Raw genomic sequence first — 26,085 nt, forward strand, 5'->3', positions numbered from 1 at the left:
CGCCCAGTTCGTAACAGGCCACAGACCAGTACCAGTCCTGGCCCGAGGGTTGGAGACCACGGTGTAAGCTACCCCCACCCCATCAGGATCCTTCCCATCAATGACAAAAATATCTTCCAGACCAACAAGTTATTTAGTGGGTTTTTGTCACCTGGTAACAGAAGGGTGACAAAAGACCTAAGTAACGCACCCTTACTATTTCCTCATTTCCCTGTCTCAGAAAAGATGTTCCCTCTCCTGTCCAAGACTCAGCCAATCAGTCTCCCTTTCTGCCTAGTTGTGACAGAATCTAGTTCTCAGAGATACCTGAGCCTAGTATGTCCTTCCCACAGTCAGCTTCCTCTAGCTTAAGTCCCTTCCATTTAAAAAATAGAAAACACCACAAAGAACAAAGCTTTTCCCTTTGCCTTGAATCGCCCTCAAGCTGTTCACCTCTAGGTCCTTCCTCAGAGTCCAGGCAGACCTCACCACTCCTTCAAGTATTCTTCCTGCCACCTACATCCATTAGACTCACCCCACCCCATTCCGCAGAAATTACTATCCCCTGGGGGTCAACAATGACCTTTGATTTGCCAAGTGATAACAATGTTTTGTCACCAAAAAAGGTGTCCAAGATACAGATATGACCAAAAGAGATTCCTGGGTACCTTAGTAGTGGAATGCAGGTGTTGTCTTCAGAACCTTGAGGGTGGTAGGGAAAAGGATTATCTGATTCTACAGGGTGTATTCCTCTGGTTGACTTGCTACAGAGGAGGCTGTTTTATAACTCTGTAAGGGTAGACACTATAGACAAATAATAGCAGTGCAAGTATTTCTTGTCCCATGGAAATAATTCCATAATATTCCAGATAATTCCAGATCATTCCTGTTCATTGCGATAAAAATGAAGTGTGCTGGGAAAAGAATTTAAATCTTTCTAAATCAAAATGGACTAGTTTTAGCATCTTACAGTTTACCTCATTAATTAATTGAATAAAATATTTGACGTGTTCATTTTGCATGAGAAACATGATTCTACCTTGTCAAAAATTACACTTCAACCACTTTCAGTTTGCATCATACTTGCACTCCTATCATTTCATTTCCCGTTTAGAAATTAACCCAGGTTGACTTCTAGCACGTAACACTTCCTACTTCTTATCTATCTCTCTGGTCATTGCTCATCCTCCATCAATAGCATTATTTCTCTTTGTTCCCCTTGAATGTCGCAACTCCCCAAGGTTCATTCCTAGGTTGTTTTCCAGAGGCGTCATCAACATCAAGTGGATAAAATGAATGCAAGGACTTGTCACTGTAGCTGGCACTTTGTTAATGCTCAATAAAGGTTAGCTGGTATTAGCATCCTAATCATTGTCACCATGTCAGTTTTTAGATTGCTAAAATCGTGACTTTACAAGCCTTTCTTCCCCTTTAAAGAACAGGTCCTATGTTCTATTCATCATTGCACCCTTAGCACCCAGAGTTATACATCTGAAGGAGGAAGAAAAAAGCCACTGGGCTCTTATAGTATTATGTGTGTATATATATGAATATATGTATATATGAATCTTATAGTAGTCATATAATCATCTCACATTAAAATATTTTTAATGAAAGGTATATTTAAAAGGACTCAAAACAAGCCTTCCTCCCTTACTACCAACCACCAGTAATGTTCTGTTGGAAAGTCTGGGGGGACGCCCAATTCTACCCTCTCTGACTTGCCAGATCATGAGATCTCAGACCTCTGTAGCCCAGGTCACTGGTGGCATGGGACCATGGGGAGAGCAGCACTGTTCAATGGAAATACAATGCAAATTGCCCATGTAATTTCAAATTTCCTAGTAGTCACATGGAAGAGCAAAAAGAAACAGGTAAAAATCAGTTTGAATCATAGCTATAGGTATTTAATAATATTTATGTTGTATTTAACAATATATCTTATAATCAGTTCAATATGAAATAAAGTTATTAATGTGTTATTTGACATACTTTTTCATACTAAATCTTTGAAATATGGTATTTATCTTATCCTTACAGCACACATCGGTTTGGACTAGCCACACTTCAAGGGCTCAACAGCCATGGATGGCCAGAGGCTACTTACTGTATCAGAGGGCACAGGGCTAGAGGCTCCTCCAGGGCAGGCTCTGAGGGAACTGAGAATGGGACATAGTGACAGCAAGAGGGTGACTTTTTAAAATGCAAATCTACAGTCACGCCCCTTCTTTAAAAAAAAAAATAAATGCTTTTAATGACTTCCTGTTGCTATAGAATACAGTAAATTCACTAAAATGGGTAGCTTGGCCCTTTCTAACTTATCCAGCCTACTGTTTGTCTAAGCATCTGGCTGCCATGTATCATCCTACAAGATCTCCATGGGTAGACAGTGAGCAGAGAAGGACGGATAATACCAGAATTGCAAGAGGAAGGAGACAGACAAGGGACTTATTCTCTTCCCTCTCACCCTGTGGCCACCAACAACCTGGCAAAGTCTGAAACAGGGAAGAACCACTCTTGTGGCTTAGCCCTGAGACAAACAACAGAGTAAAACAGAAAGCAAAGCTACCCAGGCATTGGTGGGAAATACAGGGTGTTCCCAGGGTCAGCAAAAGTAATTTCTGTACGGCCACCATACCAATGTAAAAACATCTGGTTATTCTTAAGTAAAACTAAGGGAAGAAAAAAACTTGGATGCAAGCTATGACACACACATCAAAATAGTCACTTACTAGAAAAGGACAATTTGGTCAATGTCATCAACTGAATATGAATTCTATCCTTTAAAAGAAATTACTATTTAACACCCAATATATAATCTGTATGTATATACAAAAAAGTGAAATGGTACCAAAAACACATAAGCATGAACAGAGTTCTAATTTATCAAATTCATAATTTATCTACAAAATTGTACTAGAGGAACTCAGAACAAATCAGCAGAATATGAATATTATTTCTAAAATGGATACTTCATAAAAATCACATCTGGGCGAAAGTTAATTTAATAACACCTATTTAATAATAAGCAGGTAGAATTTTTAAAATATATGTGTGTGTGTGTGTGTGTGTGTGTGTGTGTGTGTGTGTGTGTGTGTGTACAAAGAACTTAAGTACTAGTGAGTCCCACTTAAACATGAAGAATTCTCTTTTCACATCATGGTTCATATTCCTTTCAAGATAAAAATTACCTAATATGGAACATATTGTGATAACATGGTGCTTTTTGCTTCTTAAAACATGAGTTAGGAATTAGAGACTGTCCTTTCTGAAACAGAGTGCTTTCCAAAAAAATTAAACGTCTGAATAATAATTTTAATGGTTATAATTAAAAATAAAAATATTTTAATAACAAAATTTCATTTTGAATCCAAGAATGTTAAAGGAAAATTCCTAGTACATAAAAGGTTATTACAAGGAAAATGTTGCCAGGCTATCTGCTGTTTATACTGAGTGTAAAGAATTTTGCTTTGCCAAGAGGCTTAAGATTAATTCCTATAAATGTTCTTAAAATTTAATATAAACAGCCACATGTCCTAGAAGGATAGTTGTTTAAGAATTGTGAGATAAAATGCCTGGGACTCCAGCTATTTGAAATTGAATTAATAAGGAGGGAGTACACCGTACAATAATACTACTGAAGAGGGTAGGAAAAATTACACAAAGAATGAAGATCTCTATAAATTGAGAGGGTGTGATTTCCAGGACATAAAGTTAAGTAAAAAAGCAAAGTGCAGAACAGTACGTTTTGTATTTCTTTTGTACAAGAAAAAAAGGGAAAAATAGATATTCTCTTTTGCAAGAAGAACAAATCAGGAACAAGGAAAATGTTTATCAATACAGAGTGGGTGGGGCAAGTGAGTTTTCTGAGTATAACCTTTTTTTTTATAGAGTGAACAGTGTGATCAAAAAGTAAAAGTGGGAGGAAAAAGCTAAAATTGAATACAAGCAGATATAAATGAATTCAAATATATCAAGTTGGTAACAGAAAACATTAATTCCAACACTTTTAGCCACAATACCTTGACTGTACAGCCATAGTGGGATATATTCTAAAGATAAAAGGAAGTGCTAAGGAATCTTAAACTACTCAGTTTATTGATGATCATAATATGACATCATAATTTTAAAAAACATTTATGTATATTGTAGGGTAACACACAAAAATATATCAGTGATATGGTGAATCATTAGAAACCAAGATTTTTACTGTAAGAAAAAAAAAAGATAAAATATGAAAAAACAAAATGTATGAAGCTAAATTTTTGTAAAAATGCATGCAAGTTGGCGGCCAGATGGGACTTACTTCTTGGCAATACTGCAGGATGCCCTCCTTGGTACCAATGCAGGTTTTGGTCCCTGATGGATCTGACTCCCACTTCCCATTCTGCACGTTCATGTGCATGTTCAGTTTGCCACAGAACATGGCAATCTGGGGTTCAGCCAGCAGCCCGGCATTGCCATCAGTGGGCACCTGAAAAAAAACAAGTTTTCGTTAGTTATAAAATCCATAGCTCCGAGGCAGAGGCTGGGGAGAGGAATGAGAACTGAACAACAATATCAAAAACAGTTCTATTCTTGCTAATTCTCAATTATGAATCAGCCCTGCCTTCAGCACTCCTTCGGGTTAAGTATATATATGCTACAGACATTTCCAACCACCTATAAAACAGTGCTTTCTTTCACACCGAGATAAAGGAAGACATTAACAATATTGAAAGGAATTTATGCATTGAAAAATGTATACATTTCCCCATAGGAGATCTTGCGGTAACCTGCTAAAAGGTTCTGACGATAAAAAGATGTTTTCTCTAAAATAAATACAATCACTGTTGAGGAAACCACATTCTCATAATAACTTCCAACTGACTCACACAGAGCACAATGCCAGTCGCTGCCTGATGAAAGGGGCTGAAAGTAACACTGTGTGCCACCTTCCGGCACTGAGCATGACGTTATTAGTGTGCATTATTAGTTAGCACGTGGCTGCATTATGATTTGCAACAGAAAAATTTACAGTCGAATTCACCATCTACAAATGTAACTGAATATGTTGGCCATTCCTCCTGGTTTTCCCCAGAACATTCTGTGGTTATTAATCTCTCAGCTCTTTAAAGTACGTGAAGGGTGCTGGTGTCCTATGTTCCCGACCACACTGCACCTGCTGTGTGTGTAGTAGGTAACAGATCTCAGCTATTACCACTGCAGGCAATCCACCACTTCATGAAAATAACTTTGAAAAGGATGGCTTCCGTATTTTCAAACCCTTCAGTGTGCAGGTATTACCTTCATATAAATATTTTAAAAAGGGAAAATGTAAGTCCTGAAATAGCTGTACTGTCTCAATTAATAGGTTCTGGTATCTCAAAAAGAAAAAAGAAATTCAGCAAGAGATGAAAAATAAACCCACAGAAGTAAAAGTGTTATTTGAAACCAAGGAATCAAAAGACACATTAATCGTGATAATTTCTCCCTTGTTAAATCCAACTGCTGAGGAAATGTGAGACATGCACGCCAGAAGAATTAACTTCCAACAGAAGCCATTCATTCGTGCAGTCAAGAATGGGGCGATTCCATAATAACTTGTGATCATTCCTAAAAATTGTTCACAGGAGAAGAAAACCCAACAACGCTAAAATTGCACTAAGAGATTTCAGTTTAAGAAAGGAAATAGTTTCCAAACATTTCTTCCCACAGAAATGTAAAATAAGATACATCTGCCCATTCTAGTTATTTTTACATATATTGTATCCAACCGTAACAGAAGATTTATGTCCTTAAAAAAAAACAACAAAAAACAGGTATTACACTGAAGCTAGTCATGAGTGTAAAAGCTGCTGGCAAAATCCCTAAAACTATGTTTTTAGGTAATTTTTCTATAAATAACAAAATTCTGCCTCTACATTACCAGATGTTTAAGTAACAGCAACTGAGGCCAGTATGTCCAGATCGTCAGCAGGAATAGCTGGGACCCCTCACCTGAGCCCCTTGCCACCTCTATAATTTCAATGAGTCTCATTTTCCAACAGATACAAAGAAGCAGCTTGAATAGAATGCTCTATAAATTCAAATTCCACAGCTTTCCTGAGGGATTAGGAGAAAATTCAATGCCTTGATCCTAAAAATCAGAATACAAATGTTGCTATTCTTATTGAAATAAGTAGTACAGACAATAACATTGCAAGAAAGTTAAAGACAGTCAAATAATAATCACATACCTGTAGATAAAGTCTTATGTTAGATGCTATGCAGGGCCCTGTCCTTAAGGAATTTACAGTACACTAATGGAATCACCTTTGCATTCTCCATGGTATTTTATTCTGCTTACCCTTCAAAAAAAACTCATTCCTGTCCCAAAATCCTGTCTTGAAACATGATCCCTAACCGAAGAGAGGGACTAATGAGCCTTTTACAACAGTTGATAAATATTTTGCTGAATGAATGTCGTCCTCTCAACCTCAGTATTTCTCCATACCTGTTTCTCCACCATCTGTTTACTACTACCATGTCTAAGGAAAGTGTTCTACCTCCTTGTCAACACAGATGCCCTTGATGCCATGTCATCCCCTCAAGGCGCATCGAATTGACAATTTCTTCCCCCATGGTAGCCAGCCTCCAAGAAGGCCACCCATGATCCTCCTGGTATTCATGACCAAAGGCAGTCCCCTCCTACAAGGTATCAGGGGTTTGTGCAACAGAATACAGCAGAAACGATGATGTGTGACTTCCAAAACAAGGTCACAAAGGGCATCATGGTTCTTCATTGCTCTCTGGGATCACTCACTGGGAGGGACATCAGCCGCCATGTTGTGAGGACATTCAAGCAGCAAGGAGAGGCCCAGGTGGTGAAGAACTAAGATCTCCTGTCAGTAGCTATGTAAGTGACCTTGGAAACAACCTACAGCCTCAGTGAAACCTTTATGTGACTGTAGTTCTGGCTGACACCAGGACTGCAATCTCAAGAGAAACTCAGAGCCAGAACTCCTCAGGAGATACTCCCAAATTCCTGACCCACAGAAACTGAGAGACTGACTGCCATCTTAAACCATTAAGTTTAGGGGTAATCTATTAGAGAAAAATAGATACCTAATACACTCACCCTATTCTCTAGCTCCTTATCACATCCACAAATAGCCTCTGATCTCCTCCTATTGAAAAAGACAAACTATAAACAAAAAACATTTCCCTCTACTCTATTACCCTCAAGAGCAGCAGGTGAGCAAACTTTTTCTGTAAGAGGCCAGATAAAAAGTATTTTAGGTTTTGTGGCCCATACAGTGTCTTTTGTGACAACACAACTTTCATTGTGTAGCACAAAAGCAGCCTTAGACACTGTGAAAACAAATGGATGTAGCAGTTGTTCAATAAAACTTTATTTACAAAAAAGACAATAGGCCAGATTTAGCCAGTGGGCCACAGTTTGCAGATCCTTGCTCTAGAGCAACCATCTTCTGCCATGTCTTTCACTGACCACAAATTTTAAATCATCTGGTGATTTCAGGACTTTCCCACCTGCTTCTTAAATCCCCCGTAATCTGGTTTATATTCTCACCACTCAGCTCAGACTGCTTTCTCCAAAGTTACATATGACCTGTTATGTAAGAAACCTAAAGGACTTTTCCTCTAATAGATGCCACTTTTCACCTGTCCCCACATGAATTCTCCCTCTGAAGCCTTTTGCCTTGGCTTCTATGGCAATGAATTATCCTAGCCCTCCTATTCCTCTATCCCTTTACTGACTCACAATCCTCCAATTTCACAGCACAAGACACTCCTAAAGATTGGGCCTTGCTTCTCTTTCACCTACTTTAAATAGTCTTGGTGATCTTCCTCTTTCCATTCCTAACTGCAGAGAGGCAATGCCAATAGAACAACACTAGGCGCTGATGCAGTTTTGAGGCAAAGTCCTCGCCCTGACAACAGGATGACAACCACCCCGGTCCGCCCAGGACTGAGGGGTTTTCAGCACATGAGATTTTCCATGCTAAAACCAGGAAAGTCCTTGGCAAAAAGGGACAATGGGTCACCCTATCTGACACGCCTAACAAATAAATGCTTTTTCCTTTTTTTCCCACCTTGACTTCTTAACTTCCTTTTATTTCTTACATTCTTCACTTTGTTATCCTTCCCTCTTCCTGACTTTACAGTTATTTTAATGCCACCTGCTTGCATATGTGTATATGCTGACTACCAAATGGTGTTAATCTTTTTATAGCTCTTCAAATAAATTGACTATGGCCCTGTAATTATTTTACGATCTCTTCACTTTAACGATGAGTGCTTAGACTAGAAAATATATGCTTCAGTTCCTTTCGCGTTTTTCCACCGAATGAGATTTAATATTAACTTCATTTATTTATTTGTTTGTTTTTGTAGAGCTGGGGTCTTGCTATGTTGCCCAGGCTGGTCTTGAACTCCTGGCCTCAAGCAATCCTCCTACCAAAGTACTGGGAGTAAAGGCATCAGCCACTGCAACCAGCTGAGATTTAATATTAACTTTAAAAATAAATGTACGGAGAATCAGAGTGAACATGCCCTATTTTCTTAAAATGGAGACAGTTTAATAGCTTAAACTTTGATTCCTCAATAATTAGGAGAAATTATTAAACTAGATATTGCAAAATTGGTTGTGTGTATACATCTTGTTACATGTGATATTACAAGAGACCCTTCACAAACAAACACTTAAATCACAAAGCCATGTTTCTCAGGCAAAATTCTTACACAAACCAATACCAGGTGTGCACATGAAAATCAGAGCAATTAGCTTGGAGATACTGAATTGAACCAGAAGCCTTTCTATTCTTACTGAAGCTCACCTGCTAAGAATTCCAGGTTTTAAGTACATATCCCTGTCCCAGTTAATTAAGACAAGACAAACAACCCACAGCATCCTCACCTGCACCAAACAATCCATTTAAAAAACAAAGCCTGGTTGCTAGGAGCAGCCACTTCCTGGCATTCAGCCAGAAGGAAAGAACCCTCACCAGGCAAAGTGGCCACACACAAGATAATACTTTGCAGCCCAAGGGCCCAAAATGTTTACTGAAAACACTTTTCCTGAATGAAACCCCAAAGAAATAGCTTAATAAGTCATACACAGGGTCCTATTCAGGAGTTGCTAACATGGACATTCTTAAAATTGAAATCTTGAGGTCCTAGAGTAAGTTATTTGCGGCCGGTAAAAATGCATGCTCTTTCAAAGTAATCCTAAATATAGTTATTCCTGTTTTAACATTTCTCTTCTTTAATAGAAAAATCAATAACCTAGTAGATGGGAAATATAACCACTTAAATCACTACTACATTTAAATTCTGTTTACGTCTTAACACTAAGAAAACTTACGGTTACTTTGCAGAAATTTTAAGACAGTATCTGAAAGATTAGAACCCTGGTAGTGGTCTATGCATTTCTGAGAGACTGAATATGAAGGCAATTCTTGTAAACGGAATGACTTTCCACTGACATCATAAAACTGGAGATTCTTTCCCATGGGAAAACAGTGTTCCTGACAATGAACAAAATAATTGGCTAAAACAATGGAGCGTTCACATTGCCTCAAAAGCAAGAGGCTGTTTAGGGGATGCTCGAAACTACAGAGCTGTAAAATATTACCCTTAAAAATGCTGCAAGTCTTTTAAGAACAGTCCTTTGCTAACAGAAAAAAAATATTTTCGAGCCACAATATATAGAGTACTGAAGTGAAATGGACTTTCCAAAGCAAGTTAGCTAGAAAATGGCTTTAAAATGCCTTAAGGGGAAGTTAACGTAAACAAATATAAACATATATACCTAATCTGGACCAATCTACAAAGATGAACTCAGAAACCTACACCTACAAGCGCTGCAATTTACAGTTGAATGCAAAGTTGGCTTCATGAACAAGTTACCCAGCTGTCTTTCATACCGGGTGTTCCCTTTCTCCAGAAAGTTTCTCTTTATCATCATCAAGGAGATCAAAATTCCTTATACAGCAGGCTTGGCAGCATTCCTCCCCACAGAGTCCCAACGAGCAGGGAAAAGGAACAAGGAGCTCTCTGTTTTGCTGGCTGAAAAGTCCTGCTTGGCAAGGGAGGGCGCAGATCCATAGCTTAGCTGCATTTGTGGACTTATGTAATTTTAAGGTTTCTGGCTAATGAAAACCATCTGTTTTCTGCATTTGAACCGACTTCTCACTGGTTTGAATAGCTGGCCTCATATAATGAAATATTTGGTACTTTTTAATCAGTTCACAACTTCTTCGAGTCGGATTCTTGTTTAATATCTTGTTTTTCAAAGCACAGGATAGTGATATTATTTCTATCACATTTGCAGTTTCCTCACATAAATACGGTTTTCCCTTAACCTGGCATAATACAACTATGCTCCACAAAAATTCTTTAAAGTTTAATGTTAAAATATTTAAATTTTCCATTTTCAAATGTAAAGAACTATTCTCTAGAATCACAGTCTAGAAAATTTGAGAGTGAACCCCTTTGAAGGGGGTAACTTATCTGTAAGGTTTTCCTTTAAATGTTAAAAAATGTATTTTCAGTGGAAGCAGAACATCTGCACTTGCTCACTGCATCACTAACAGAGGGAAACTGAAGTTAAAATTAGAATCATAGAAGTGGACTGTAAGGAAGAGGAAGAGGTGTGGGTAAGGATTTGTTGGAGGCCACAGTTATAGAGGCAGAGGAGGGAGGTGGACCTACTCCGTGAAGGGTTCTGTTGACCTGACCAGGCTGACTCTCTAATTAAAACGGAAAATTGCAATTTTCCAAGGCTTTGCCCCTGTGTGTGTGTCATGTATTTGCGGTAAGAAAGAATAGAGAAGCTAGTCAAGGCGTACAGAAAAATGTGATTACTGAAACTCCACACAGTTTCAATTTACCCACATGGAAAGTGGCCACATCTATTCACATCAACTATTTGCTACGTGATTATTTCAGAGCTTGAGTTTCAGCCTAAAAATGATTTGCCATAAAAGAGAGTAGAGAGAGAAAAAGAATGCCTTTCAAAGAACTAATCTACATATTTCATTCCTGGAAACCTGACATTCTTTTGGGAGCACTGTTGATCTGGCTTCAAATCACCAACTTTCATTCCCTGATGCTATTCGTGACCTCTGGTGATACCAAGCTTTCCTTTCCATTCAAAGGATGGATGTTCTCAAGTTGACCCAAAACTCCTACCATCTCATAACAAGGCTGGTAAAATCATGCTTGCTGCTGGTGCCCAGTAGGAAATCGAGAGGCCTCTCAATAGAAACCTTTGTTATTCCACACACGGGAAATTAATAACCAACATTTACAGCATGCATTTTAGGCAGGCCAAGAAAGAGTGGTGTCCACTGCTACAACCGATATAAACAGAGAGATTTAAAAAATAGAGCTTTATGCATGGCAACCAAATGATTAGCCTCAAAAATAATTTATAATCCAATTAATGCCCATTGACCCCTAAAAGGGGAATGTTTTATTTTCACTGCATACATACAAACATACACACAAACATATAAAATCATACACATACTATGTCATGTATACTTGTGTCTAATGTGCTGTTACCTTGGTAAGAGTTAAACTCTTATCAAGGTCATTTTGATGTAGAAATAATTTATGTCTTTAATTTTGTCTTTAAAGTTTTACTGACATATTTCATAGAGTCACCAAACAAAAACATACAGTATTGAGATCTTTATCCTATTTTGACTTTCTCAATATTGCTCTATCTCATCAGCCTTGACCTTGTGAAGATAGGAAAAGGGTTAGGAGCAAAACCCAAACCATCTACTGAGGGCTTTGCTCATTATCTCATTTGACCCTCAGAAAAACCAATTTAAATCACTTCCACATCTAGTTAGATAATCAGAAAGGCTCAAAACCTGCCTAGGAGTCTAATATCAAGACTGTTATTCCAAAGCCCATGCTTGCTTTTATAAGCCAGTTGGCATTCCTGGTATGCAATCATGTAGCTTGTTCCTAAATTAGTTCTTTCCTTAAATCAAACGCAGCCAATTGACTGCAAACTAGGAGTCCAGATCCCCCAACATTCCAATTGTTAGTGCATGTTTATCAACCCTTACCTTACTTAATGTGTATTATCTGTTTCACCAGTTGGCATACACCCACTTATGTATATATCTGTATATATACCTACTGTACCACTACCGGTATAGTATGTAGTGGCAGTAGTAGAAAATATACCACACACACACACACACACACACACACACACACACTAATCTCTAGTTATAATTAGAGATCAATTTCATTGTAGAGTTATCACATTTAAGTCCATGTTGCTAACAAGCTAAGAGGACTTAAAAATTGGGCCCCTCAGAGATACTGGTTTGAATGGCATTCACTGTAAAGAAATATGATAGTAACAACTGAAGGATTTCCCAGTATGATTTCCAACTAGGACAGATTAGTATTCAGCACATAATGTAATACAGAAAAATAAAAATCTATTACTCCTCTTTGTTTTAGGTACAAGAGATACTCTTCTATACATGTTCAATTTCTAAAATTTTACTGTTTTCTATCAAATCAGGCCAAGTTCAGCCAAGATCAGGCTTGTGGGCTATAATAAATGGTTATTGTTTTAAGCCATTAAATTTAGGGCTGGATTGTGGCTTTGCAGCCTTATTGTGGCAAGAGAAACTAATACACACATGAATTTGATAGGAATAACTAAAACATTAAATGATAGAATCAGGGCTCAACATTATTTCAGAAGGTAAAAACATCCTCAAATTGTTTTCTTTTAAGTATATACAAGATCCTATATTTTGCTTCAAATGATTATTTGAAGCAGTAGGACAGGAAAGGCATAATTTTCAGAGATGAAGATGGGAAAAAAAAAAAAAAACAGCTAATGCACTCTTAAGCTTCAACAATAGACAGCCCTGGACAACCATGAGAAATCTTGCTGCATCAAATCACATCTAGAAGGATGTATTCACGTTTTCAGAAAATACTAAAAAATTAAAGAAATACACCTTGGAGGGAAAGAAAATTTTAAAAGGAAGTAGACCCAGCTCATCTGAATAAAGGAGGGTGGAAGACAACATCTGAAGGAAAATCACAAGGAAGCACCAACTGATATGAACAACAGTGAGGAAGAAAGATTGTAGGTTGGGAAGGAATTTCCTGAGATGACAAGCACCTTATCAGTAATCCACTTAAATAGATGGACAACCATCCATCAGCATTTCAGAAGAGATTTTTTGCATTGGGGCGAAAGTTAGAGATTGATTGACAGTTTTCTGAAGTTTTTAAACAGTAGAATCTTGTGCTTAAATAAAATCTGCGTGGCTGGGCACAGTGGCTCATGCCTGTAATCCTAGCACTCTGGGAGGCCTAGGCAGGAGGATCCCTTGAGGTCAGGAGTTCGAGACCAGCCTGAGCAAGAGCCAGACCCCATCTCTATTAAAAATAGAAAAATTAGCCAGGCACTGTGGCTCTCCCACTGTAGTTCCAGCTACTTGGGAGGCTGTGGCAGGAGGATCACCAGAGCCCAGGAGTTTGAGGTTGCAGTGAGCTGTGATGATGTCATGGCACTCTAGCCAGGGAGACAAAGTGAGACTCTGTCTCAAAAAAAAAAAAAAAGAAGTTATACATGGATTGTCAGCTACAATGGGGGAGGGGGATCAGCACTCCTAACCCCTACATTGTTCAAGGCTCAACTGTAGATTGTTGAATACCCTAAACATATACTATCTAATAGGGTAAAAGCACTAGCTGCATGTGGTTTTTGAGCACTTTGATTGCTTCTAGTAAGACTAAGGAACTGGTTGTTCATGTTATTTAACTATAATTCATGTAAACTTAAACTTAAAAACTGTTACTTTATCCCATTATTGAAAAATGTTTAAGCATGTTTAGAATTTGGGCAAGTGAATCTACCTTTTGATTGTAAATTTTAAGAACCCAAATAAATTTTCCTGATGTAAGTTTAGTGTTCTACTGGAGATGTGAGTTTTGTTTGTTTTTTTTCCCTTTTTGAGACCATGTCTCGCTGTTGCCCAGGCTAGAGTGCAGTGACATCATCACAGCTCACTGCAACCACAAACTCCTGGGCTCTGGTGATCCTCCTGCCTCAGCCTCCCAAGTAGCTGGGACTACAGGTACACACTACCACACCTGGCTAATTTGTTTATTTTTTTGTAAAGATGGGGCCTCACCATGTTGCCCAGGTTGGTCTCTATGCTAAGATTATAGGCATGTACCAACCACACCCAGCCAAGATGTGTTTTAATTGTAAAATATACACAGGATTTCAAACACTTTATAGTATAAAAACTATAATGTAAAAGATCTCACTAATATTTTTATATTGACTACATTTAAAATGGTCATACTTGAGTTAAATATATTCCTAAAATTAATATCAACTGCTTTTTAAATGTGACCAATAAAAATTTTAAAATCCTGTAAGTAGCTTGCATTACATTTCTATGAAATAGTGCTACCCTAAACATGCCAGAAATAAACCAGTACAAAATATACAACACAATAATAAATTATGTTTATGACAATATATTATACATTTGTCCCATATTAATCTTACTGAGTACATGCCGTCTCCTCTCAGCCTTTTTTATAAGCTCTTGGAAAGTAAGGACTTCAAGTCCTTCAGCTGGCATAAACCAGCACATTTCCAGCCAGAAACTTCATGAATATTTAATATTTCATGTATTATATGAGGTAGGAGAGCTACAGCTAGGGCATATGAGCCATACTCTCTTGGTTCTTGCTACTAGAACTGGAAACAAAGACTCTGAGTAGGGGCAAATATTAATAGAATGATACTCCAAACACAGACACTGAAGCTTTTAAGATGGCAATCAATTGTTGCAGTCTTTATATCTGATTGATTTTGTGGCTGCTTTGATTTTCTCCTAATTTATTTTTTTTAGACCTCTGTAAATGATGAACAATTTGTTTAAATGCACAATTTTTTTAGTTAAATGTATTCTGTTTACACTCAATGTATTTTTAATAGGAAATATTTCAAATCTGAAAACAACCTAATGCTATTAAATAGACCATGTTCCTGCTCACATTTTACTTGTGGCTGTGTGAATTTAAAATCTTATCCTAATTACACTTCTCCCGCAAAAGACATGCAAATTTCATCACAAACACCCATGCTACTGTGATCACAGTCTATCAAGCCGTATGTGTTGAAATCTGTGTAACACAAGCAGTCAGGTTTTCTTGCCACACACAGCTCCGGCCCAGCCGTCAACGGGAGGTAGTAGGTATGTGTGCAGAGAAGAGGGTGGGGTGAGAAATGGATTTCTAGAATGCTAGGCCAACCAGACCAATCATGATACTTGCACCAGATTTCTGTATGTGGCAGACTTAGCACCAAACAAATCACAAAGTTAAAACCTCAATATCAGGCCGGGCGCGGTGGCTCACGCCTGTAATCCTAGCACTCTGGGAGGCCGAGGCAGGTGGATTGCTGGAGCTCAAGAATTCGAGATCAGCCTGAGCAAGAGCGAGACCCCATCTCTACTAAAAAAAAAAATAGAAAGAAATTATCTGGCCAACTAAAAATATATATAGAAAAAATTAGCTGGGCATGGTGGCGCATGCCTGTAGTCCTAGCTACTCGGGAGGCTGAGGCAGGAGGATCGCTTGAGCCCAGGAGTTTGAGGTTGCTGTGAGCTGGGCTGACGCCACGGCACTCACTCTAGCCCGGGCAACAGAGCGAGACTCTCTCAAAAAAAAAAAAAAAAAAAAAAAAAAAAAAAAAACCTCAATATCACCTGGGGTTTAGTGCCTAGACCTAAGCCAGGTAATGTGCAAGAGTTATAAAGCCCTAGATATAATTTATTTTATCGCCTTGGAATAGACTGTCCTCACACACTTTGCAAGTTAAATTGTTATGACTGTTTCTGGGGTCATTTCTCATACCTGGAGACTTAGGATGGTGCCATGGTATTTGTGATGTCTCACTCATCACCTTACAGATGCACTGATCCTCATCTTTTATGCAACATAATCATCACCGTATAATGACAGTACTAAAATGGACTTTTACTTTAACAATAGTCCCTCAGCACTATAATGAATTTTCTAGAGCTTAAAGCTTACACCAATGTGCTTAATGTACAAATAAGTGCAAACTTAAAAGCTTTCAGTTCTTATTTTCTTCTCCTTATTTCTTCTCATTTACCCACTGCAGTGTTGACCTACTCATCATGTAGAGCACAGACAAAACAGAGCACCAAGAGATCATTAGAGAACAAGAAGTCTTCGAAAAGCTACAGGTAGGAAAATAATGGGGAAAAAAGCTTCCAGAAGAGGTAGAGGTAATTATCATCGAATTAGAACATGTCCCCACATCTGTGTCTTAGATTTGCTCATACTATCTGGACAAAGGGAAAAAAAAGAGGCATATTTCTCTATTCTTTGTCAGCCCAGATATTCATCTCAGACCTGGTTTTCCTTTACAACTTCTACCAGGTCTCAGGCCATTGTGAAACAAACGTAGGAGGAGAGGCAATTAGGACTGGGATGTGGAGAGGTAATTAGTGGAATTCCTAGTCTGGGCTGCAGTGAGGGAGCCGGCCTACATATCTGGGCCTGCCATATACATTCCACATTGGCCATGTCCTTTAATATCTTTACAAGTTCTAGTACCAAAATGGTATGAAAATACTAATGAGGGTGAAGAGTCTCACAAAAATGCTAATTTTCCAGGTACGTTATCATATTGTCCTTCAGTGTGCATTAAAATCTCAGAGCAGCTCTCAAGGGATAAGGAGAGTGAAGACACATTAAGCTCAGAGCCCGGCTAAACTGCCTAGGAAGTCATTTCCATCTGGTTTCCCACTAGCATGAGGCAGAACAGTTCAGAACGTTTTTCAAGTCAGGTGGCATGCCGTCATCAACGCCAAATACAAGGCACTTGGATGTTTTAGCATGAGCTCATGAGATTGTGATTTCATAAAATGGTACTTACTGGTCCTCACCGTTTAGTAGATTGTTTTCAATTAATAATATGAGGAAGATCATAAATGGAGAAATGATAACAAATTTTATTAAATGGTTTCTAAAAGGTCTTAAGAAAGTCACGTCAGAAGACACCAGGCAAGTGGGAAGGGAAAAAGAAAACGAAAGAATGTGCTCCACTGAGACACAGGAATTCAGATATTTGTCATTTACTTTTGTTCTTATATCTTGGTGCCTACACACAGCAGCACATACATTCCTACTTATGTAGAGATAATAAAAGGCCACCTGCAGTCAGAACAAGAGAGATTATAAACAAGTATATCACATGGGATAAGAGTCCACATATCTTTAAGGGAAGGATATCAAAGAATTTATGGTCTTAGAACTTTACCTTTCTATTTTTAGCACAGTTACAGAAATATTTCAGGAACGGAACATGAAGTAATTTATTTTTCATAAGCAGAATGGATATTCACATTATATCTTTTGGCTTATCTCCTTTCAAAGTTCCCTAATATTTATTTATCTGCCTTTACTGTCTGCTCATAACTCTCATACTATTGTGTTTTTATTACTAGGACTTTTGGTGCAGAAGAAAACTGCTGGGCAAACATAATAGAAATTCAGTGAGAATAATAAGTGGATGTAAAAAAAATCCAGGGTAACTTTCAAACAGCATTCTTGTTCATTGTTCAAGTTGTATTCTGTTAACTTATCACTTTTAGTGTAAGCCAAGATTATTTCTTCTCCAGGGTCGTAACACTGAAGAATACTCCAGGTTCAAATTTCAAGCCATTTGCTTGATAAGCACGGGGAGATTATCTGTCTTAAATAACTTACACAATGGCATTACCAAAGAAGCTCTCCCTTTCTAGAGCCCTCAGACTCTCAGTAAGAATTTTTCAAGTTGCTGTTTCTATCGGAATAAATACTATCAGCAACTACAATACGAGGAGAAAATAATTCTGAAGAGGAGGTAACAGTGAAGCCTATTTCTATTTTCTAGGCTACATTAAAAAAAAAAAAAAAATGTTGGAGAAAATAGAAGACCAGGAACCAAAAATCAGACTGAAGTCTTACTCTTAAGACTTAATTTTAATGTCAGTTTCAGTGACACAACCTCTGAGTCTTAGCTTCTTTATCTGCAGGTGAGAACAGAACACAGATGGCTGTTTGGGGGCCCAGCTATGATCTTCATGAAGGCAACTTGACAGTGACAAGGGTAAAATTATGTGGATGCTATTATTATGAGGATGCAGTTGATAATAGAGCCTATAAGAATTTATCTAAGTTTTATCTGTTATAACAGAAGATAACATCTAAACATTTCAAGTGTATAGTACAAGCATTCCTAGTCTTACTTCTTTTTGTTAATGCAAACAAGGTGAAATAAAAGTTACTTCACTGTCTATGAGATCTTACCACTTGCCTTCCCCTCTTACTCCCACATATATGCACTCAATAAATATTTATGGAAGGAATTAAGGAATGCCTGGTATGAAAAATAATAACAGTAATAAACTAGAATGTAGAAAATGTAATTATTGATAAAGGCAAAGAACAATTTAAAATAAATTCCAACTTAGTTAACATGTGAGACTTTTTTATTGTGGCATCGGGAGAATAATTTCCTAATGTAGAGAAAAGAAAATACAGCACCCACACCTCTGTCTTTACCAATTCTTAAATACCAGTTACAGCTCAACTTGTCTGTGGACCTCAGACTCCTCCTAGAAACAGTGCTCAACAAGCAAGGTGGCTTATGAGCTATATTACTCAATAAGCTTCAGTGGTAATTTCCTGATTCTCTGATAACACATTCCTGAGAGCATCATTTTGCAATTCAGACAGCATTAAAAAATCAGATTACCTCACTAGACTCCAAGAGTTGCAAAAATAGCATAGGAAGCAAGACTTCGAGCATGCAATCAACTATTTGAAAAAAATAAACTCCTGCAGCTAAAAGCCTTCAGAAGCACAGAACTGATTCTCAGAGATTTCAGTGTAACCCAATACCTAAAATGAAAGGCTTTATACAAAAATACACCTGAAAGTATAGAAACTGTTGACAGCTAAGCAAAAGAGCATAGGCTGATGGTTATCAAACACTTGTCCTTCCCACTTCAAACAGAGGAGGTTTCAGAGTTGTTTGAGTCCTAGCTTAAGTTTCAGGAAAGTTCTGGCTTGATGCCTCATATTCAGGTAAACATTTCCCAGGCACGGAACATATTTGAGGCTGGGGACAGTGGGGGTGACCTGAGCATTCTTGACCTCGATGGACATACAATCCAATGGTGGCTACACAAATGAGGCCAAACCGGCTAACAAAAGGTGCTGGCGTGATACAGCAGAGGTGTGGCAATGGTGTGTTAAAGAGCTCTCAGGCAGGACTGCTAGGGAGACCACAGGCTAAGTGTGGAGGGAGGAGGCATGAAAGCTAGCACAGAGCTAGCACAGGAATGACCCTGAATTTGCAATAAATGTCTGAAGCCACAGGGAGCTGCTGGCACATTCCACAGAAAGCAAGAGCAACATCCCATTGGAGCATGAGGAGGATGCAGGGGCCATGTGAAGACTTTCATGAACCCCTTTCTCGGTTTAAAAAAAAAAAAACATTAAAAACTTTTATATTAGGGCTGTGTTGGTATAAAGACAACTCTAATTCAGGCTGGATTCATTATTGTATATTCATGATTATTATTATATTCACTATTTTTCCTTCTGGTTTTAAAAGAAATTAAAATGAAAACATTTCTGTGGACCCCTAAAGGTACTGTGGGAATAGTGCATAACGGAGAAGTCAGCCCTACGGTGCACGGAAAAGGGAGGATGAGCACAGCCAAGGCTATGGCAGGAGCTTTAGCACCAGAAGGAGAGCTGCGGCAGTGAGAGCAGAAGGCTGGATCAGAGGTGGAGAACATTCTGAGGCTTGTAAATTTCGAGGATGAGAATACAGGGATGGTCGTGATGGCAGGGAATGAGTCTGGAGCCTTCACGGCTAAGGTCAACAGGCATCAGAGAGCACCAAGCTAGAGAATGTGATTTATGTCCCACGGGGGTTGAAGAGAGAAGAAAAGAAAACAGTTTCCACTTCCTTGATTTATTAGCAAACATCCTATTCTGGCCTCTACCGATGTGGGCCCCACATCACGTCAGGAGTTCTTACAGTCAAGCGGGTAGAGCAATCCATCTGCATGTCATAGCCTTGAGTGAGGGGAAATTATTTTGATTTTCAAAACTAGCAGATGATTAACAGACCTGTACAGGGTTGTCTATCTGACCTGGGGAAAAAATTATCTGGACTCTCACCAGGCAGATTATCATCCTGAATCACACTAACGCATTCCTGATCCCCAGGGATATCTTTCTGACATGTTTACCGAGGAATAAATCTTAAAATAGAGAAATAACATGCAGCATAATCTATAGCCTGCCCTGGGGTAAGAGGGTATAACACTGTGTTGGAAAGATTTAAAGTTAAAGATTTAAATAAAGATTTAACCAAGAAATCTAACCAGGGAACATTTACATAAGCAAATATTTTTTAACAAATGTATTTAAATAAACTAAGAGAAGTCATGGCTGTGATCACAAAAAACAAACAAAAACACCTGCATGTGAATTCTGACTTCCTGCTTTACTGTTACTCATAGCAGTAATTCACAATTCTAATAAGAATTGTAAGTAATTAGAAAAGAGGCACCTTTTCAGATTTGCTAAAAGATGTTTTAACATGCATGGCTGTTTCTATAATAAAGAGGGAACGACATGGGTGTACACCTAACACTAACTAACCCTGGCCTAATGAAAGTAAATTCTCAAATATCCACATGTACTTGCTTTCTTTTATATGCACGGCCAATCTTCAGTCAAGAGTTGCTTTGCTGTGGGACTAGTCTCGACCACGTTGTTTAGCTATGCAGTAGTTCTCCACCAGGGAAAGTCTGCTAAGCCACCTTGCCTTTTGAGCCCCATGAATTACTTCTAGGTGGTGTCTCAAAGTTCTTGGCAAAGTTGATTGTCACCATGTGAGTGGTGCTACTGGCATCTGGTAGGTAACAAGCCAGGGATGCTACTAAACATCCTAAAATGCACAGACAACCTCCCTCACACATAAAGAGAATTATTTGGCCCAAAATGTCAACAGTGCCTAGGTTGAAAACTTTGACCTAAGCTTTTTCCTTAGGGGGAAAAGAGTCACTAGGATAATACTCATAACAAAACTGGCACTCAAACACTGGCTGAACCAAATAAGATTTTCCTCCCAGAACATATTGAATTAATCCAACTGATAAAATGTAAAATAATAACTATGTAAATCCTACAAAATATAGCTTGCTGCCACAGATGCAAAAAAAAAAAAACTATGTTAATTTTTGAAAGGTAGCTGGGATATCAGAATTTATTAACATCAAACAAGATTACCCCCTTCAACTCAAGATCACACAAGATTAGCCCATAATGTATACAATGACCAAAAATACTTTTATTGTATTAACTCCCTGTGGGTCAATCTATAACAGTAATCTATTACGAAGTCTTGAGGGTTGATTATCCAACCTACATTAAAAAAAAAAAATGGGGTAGTAACTGCTTCTGAGCTAACAGAAGTCTTCAGAGTTCACAAGAAAGGAGGATCACACACTCATACCTAGGGTTCCAAAACCAAGGAAGTCAGTCAGAATCTTTTATCTGTAGGTAAAAACTTTCTAATTCTAGCCAATCATTTTGTAATGAACAACTCAGACAAATGGAAAGAAGCCTAAACTACTGGAATCCCTTTGCATAATGTATTAACTCTACTGGAATAACAAATGTATGCTAATAAGTTACATGAATCAAAAGCTCTATGAAAATATTTGACTAAAAACTTAATTCCAAAAACTTCTCTGTCTTGTATCTACAACTATGAATGGGGTCTGATCCATCACTGTCTGTATCTTTAGAGATCTCAGGGTACTTATAGCTGGTTCGGAGGCCCTGTAGCAGCTGGCTGAGGGAACCCACATGTGAAGGTACCAATATTATCTTTGGAATCAAATGGAAAAAGTCAAATTCCATATCTAACATTTACCACCTGTTTGAGAAAAGCCTCTTAACTTTAACTCTTGACCTCCTTTACCTCTAAAATGGATATAATAACGCCCTACCCTACCTCACAGGTTATTATGAGGATTAAAATTTAAAAATATACATAAAATGCATAGTAAGCACTCTATTTTAACAATTAACCATATTGATTCAATTTGTATCTAGCAGGAAGAGGGAAAAGAAAAAAACACCAATATGAGAAACTTCCTGGGACATGTGGGGAGACTGAACTAATGAATATAGAGCACTTGAAATCTGTGAGCTAGTCCTAAAAAGGTATCTGCTGTTTATTCAAGAATCCTAACAGAGGATTTTCTGCTCTAAAGAAAACGCTGACTGTATAACCAGATACCACACATTGGTAGAAAGAAATGCCACTTGAAATAGACAATCTTTCCTCGTTTATCTACAAGACATCTGCCTGCCAAGTTGTCTCCAAGAGACAAACTAGTAATGACACTGCAACCCTCGTGTCGTCATTTGCAGCAACAAGCTCAATGTGGCAGATCTAATTCGCCAAGTCTACATGGTATTTTTAAACCATCTGAGATATTTTAATTCATGCAGTATAATGGTAATTTTAGCTTTTTTCAAAATGTCTAAACAGGGTTAAGGAGCAAACTTCAAGATGTTAAGAATTTGTTGATACGCTCACAGTAGCAAATTTGTTTCCCTGTGGAGCTTCTCTTATGTAATAAAATTTTTATTACAAGCTCATACCACTAAGTTATTAAACATACCACTAGGTAACATATACTGAAAATGGCCCAGCGATGTTTAAGATATTTTTTTCAAAGTATGAATAAATGCCTCACTTAATAGCTACATCAGTGTTCTCCAAAACAGTTTTCAGAACATGTTAACAATTACTGCCCGGGAGGGTGCAGAATTTTGTTGTAAAACACATATACGAAATGGATCCTTCAAGGTAGATATCGGAGGCTTCGAAAAATATCCCTTAATAATGAAATTTGTTTAACTTTTTTTAAACAAAGTTTTCCCAAATGTATTTAGCTATGGGACTCTTCCATTGTGGCACATTAAGCATATGTAAAATAGAATTTGGAAAATGTTCTAAGAGATTTAAATGGATGATCAAGCAAAACTTAACCAGATCACTTTGAGTAAAACAAAATAAACAAAACCAAAAGAAGCCTTAAAGGGAACAAGAGCAGGGAGTGTCACCAAGCACCCACAGAATGGATGATTATAATGAAGCATCAGATTTGGCTCCAAGCAAAATAATTATGTGACATGCAGAATACAGAGCAAGAAAAGAGATGATTAGAATGAAGGCATGTTTCCAAAGGCCCAAAATATTTCAGAAGCAAATCATGAACATTTAGAACACACAAAAAAGTCAAACTCAATAACTTTTATAAGGCTCCAATACAAAAAGAACAATATATAAAGTGCAAATTTCAGGGTCTTTTGCCTTTTCAACTACACACGTAAACTGAATCAAGGTGGGGGTGTTTTTGGTTTTTCTGATTTTTTTTTTTTTTTTTTTGAGACAGAGTACAGTGGCATCATCGCATGGTTTTTTAAAAGAATAGTTAGATTTTCATTTAGTGAAATAAATTGAGATGGCTGACGACAAGTAGGTGTACATACTTAAATCACATCCCTGGATTCCTAAATCACATTTGTAAAATTCAATAAAGTGATACTCAATAAAGACGATGGGTGAATAAGAACTATGAACAGAAAAGGCAGCAGACATGGATATCATAATCTGATCTGAAGTACATACCCAAGGAGAGGAAAAAATTAGTGCTTTTTTTCCACAATACAGAGCACAGGTTACTACTGATTTCACAACAGAGAATATAAATTACTTCTGATTTTTCCCATTTTCACACCAGAGAGAGAGGTGAGCCCAACTGCTGAATTAAATTTTCCTTTCTATAAAAGGAAGGCCTCTTAAAAAAAGAGTAGTATTATACATGCCTTGTAGTATTAAGTAGCTCACTAATCTACGGTGATAAATAAAAAACCACAGGTAAGTAACACATAATATAATACCCAGAGAACCTCACTATGTCTTAAATAATGTTTTCATCAATTATTACACTGAAATGTTATATGAATTGTTACTATATAAAGCATTGAACATCACACAAGAGCGGACTGGTTAACTTTCCAAGTAGAAAGGAATTTACAAACACTGGACACACAGCACCATTCTGCCATGTTTAAGACACAGTAGAAAGTGTACTGTTGCTTAAAAAAAACTGCTATAATTAGGTTCTCACAGCTATGCATACATTTTATTTAGCCAAAAGTTTTAAAACATCTGTGTAGGAAAACTTCATTTTAAGCTCTTGTTTGAAGATTACCAAGATTCTTAGTGCTTCTCTGGAGGTAGCATTGCACAGACTTTCAAAGGACAAGAAAAGTTCTGCAGAAAAGAACAAGATTTCTCTCCATAAGGAGACACACTTAACCATGACAACGCTGCTTAAAGCACACACACAACTAATGCCTTTGAATTTTAGGGACCAGCTCTAAGACTCAAGTTCCTCTCTACCTTTTATAAAACTAATGAAATTCTCAAGAAAACCTGTTTCAGATATTCATAATATTTCATAAGGCATTCTATAACATTAAAATACTTAGAAATGACTCAACTGTTTGGCTAAGATTATGCTAAAGGCAAATTCCTGTTTCTAAATGTGTCAGGTCTGGACAGCACAAATATGTGAGCTTCAACACCCAGAGACTTCTATTTAGCAATTCATATTTTTAGTAATTGCCTTTCTTTCCTTCCTTCCTCCCTCCCTACCCCAGAAAAGAACAAAGCAGCAAAAAAATTCTGCCTTAAGAGCCAGAGAGCTCACTACTAAGAATAAAGTCTATTATTTTCCTTTGAATATACCTATTCCTGGGTAATATAAATTTATGTTATCAATGCAGTAGTGAAAAGGCCCATAAAATAAAACACTTACTTACTCAAGGAGTACTAAGGTTTTCTAGTGAAATGTAACCATTTTATAGTTCACAGTGATTCTATAAACTTTTTTCCTTAAAGACAATTGACTGTAGAGCTGAACACACTTAGCCAATCACTCAAAATATTTGTTGGCTCTTTCTACTAAGTCAAAACAAATATTATCAAGCTCTTGTTCTAGACATGGACGGTGTAATGAAGGGATGCTTAAACAGTCAGGGAAGTAAGAAAATGTGTATTATACTAAGTGAAATTTAGGCATTAAAGGACAATATTTTATAGCCAAAATAAGCAACATAGTAATAGGTGAGAAAAATACCCAATCATAACAAGCTTTTCTGAACTGAGAATTTATTGACAAGCAACTTGAACCAGTACCTAATTCAAGTCACCTGAGAGTTCCAACTGCTTGCTCTCCTCAGTGAGAGATGTTAGGTTATCTCTATCATAGTACAACTAAAACAGCCAAATCTGGACTCTCAAATCTTCGGACTGATAAGCCACGAAACTCAGATTTGACACCCAATGTATACAGATGGGTGTCTGTGTACTTCATACTGGAATAGTGATAGTTAATTAAGGTCCCCCCCAGATCTTGTTTTCTTTAACGAGGAAAAAACAGACAACAAACTCCTTACCTTATTAAACAGCTGAAAATAAACACGTTGCCCATCTAATCTTTAGATGACAAATGTGATACAATCTAGCTCTGTCACTAGTTAAAGGATTAATCTTGTAAATAGAGATGGTTAAAGAAACAAAAACAAAAAAACAAAAACAACTCAAGATAAAGTTGCTTTGGCATATAAGAAGTAGTTCCAGGTACTCAAAAGGCAGAGGCGGTGGGGATCACTTGAGGAATTCAAGGCTGCAGTGAGCTGTGATGGCACCACTGTACTCCAGCCTGGGCAACAGAGCTAGATGCTGTCTCTAAAAACTAAAAATAAAAAAAAATTTTAAAAGCAGAAGTTATGCCCCAAATATGGTGTTTGAGGCTCATCAGAAATGACTCAATTTAAGGAGAAAAGATTAAACTGATATTATATATGCCATATGCTTGCATTCTGATTTTAGCTCAGCCTTATAATTAAATCTGTACCTTGCCCTCA

The 26,085-nt window shown here is 37.6% G+C and overlaps 1 protein-coding gene across 1 annotated transcript in view; it reads right to left on the reverse strand.

Moving 5' to 3' along the window:
- LOC123630660 (amyloid beta precursor protein) overlaps positions 1-26,085 on the reverse strand; it is a 245,622-nt gene that overhangs the window by 187,255 nt on the left and 32,282 nt on the right. The window contains 1 exon segment of the mRNA XM_045540498.1: positions 4,286-4,453. Coding sequence (XP_045396454.1) covers positions 4,286-4,453 — 168 coding nt within the window.

This window comes from Lemur catta, chromosome 1 (genome assembly GCF_020740605.2).
Source record: "Lemur catta isolate mLemCat1 chromosome 1, mLemCat1.pri, whole genome shotgun sequence".
NCBI classification, from domain to species: domain Eukaryota; kingdom Metazoa; phylum Chordata; class Mammalia; order Primates; family Lemuridae; genus Lemur; species Lemur catta.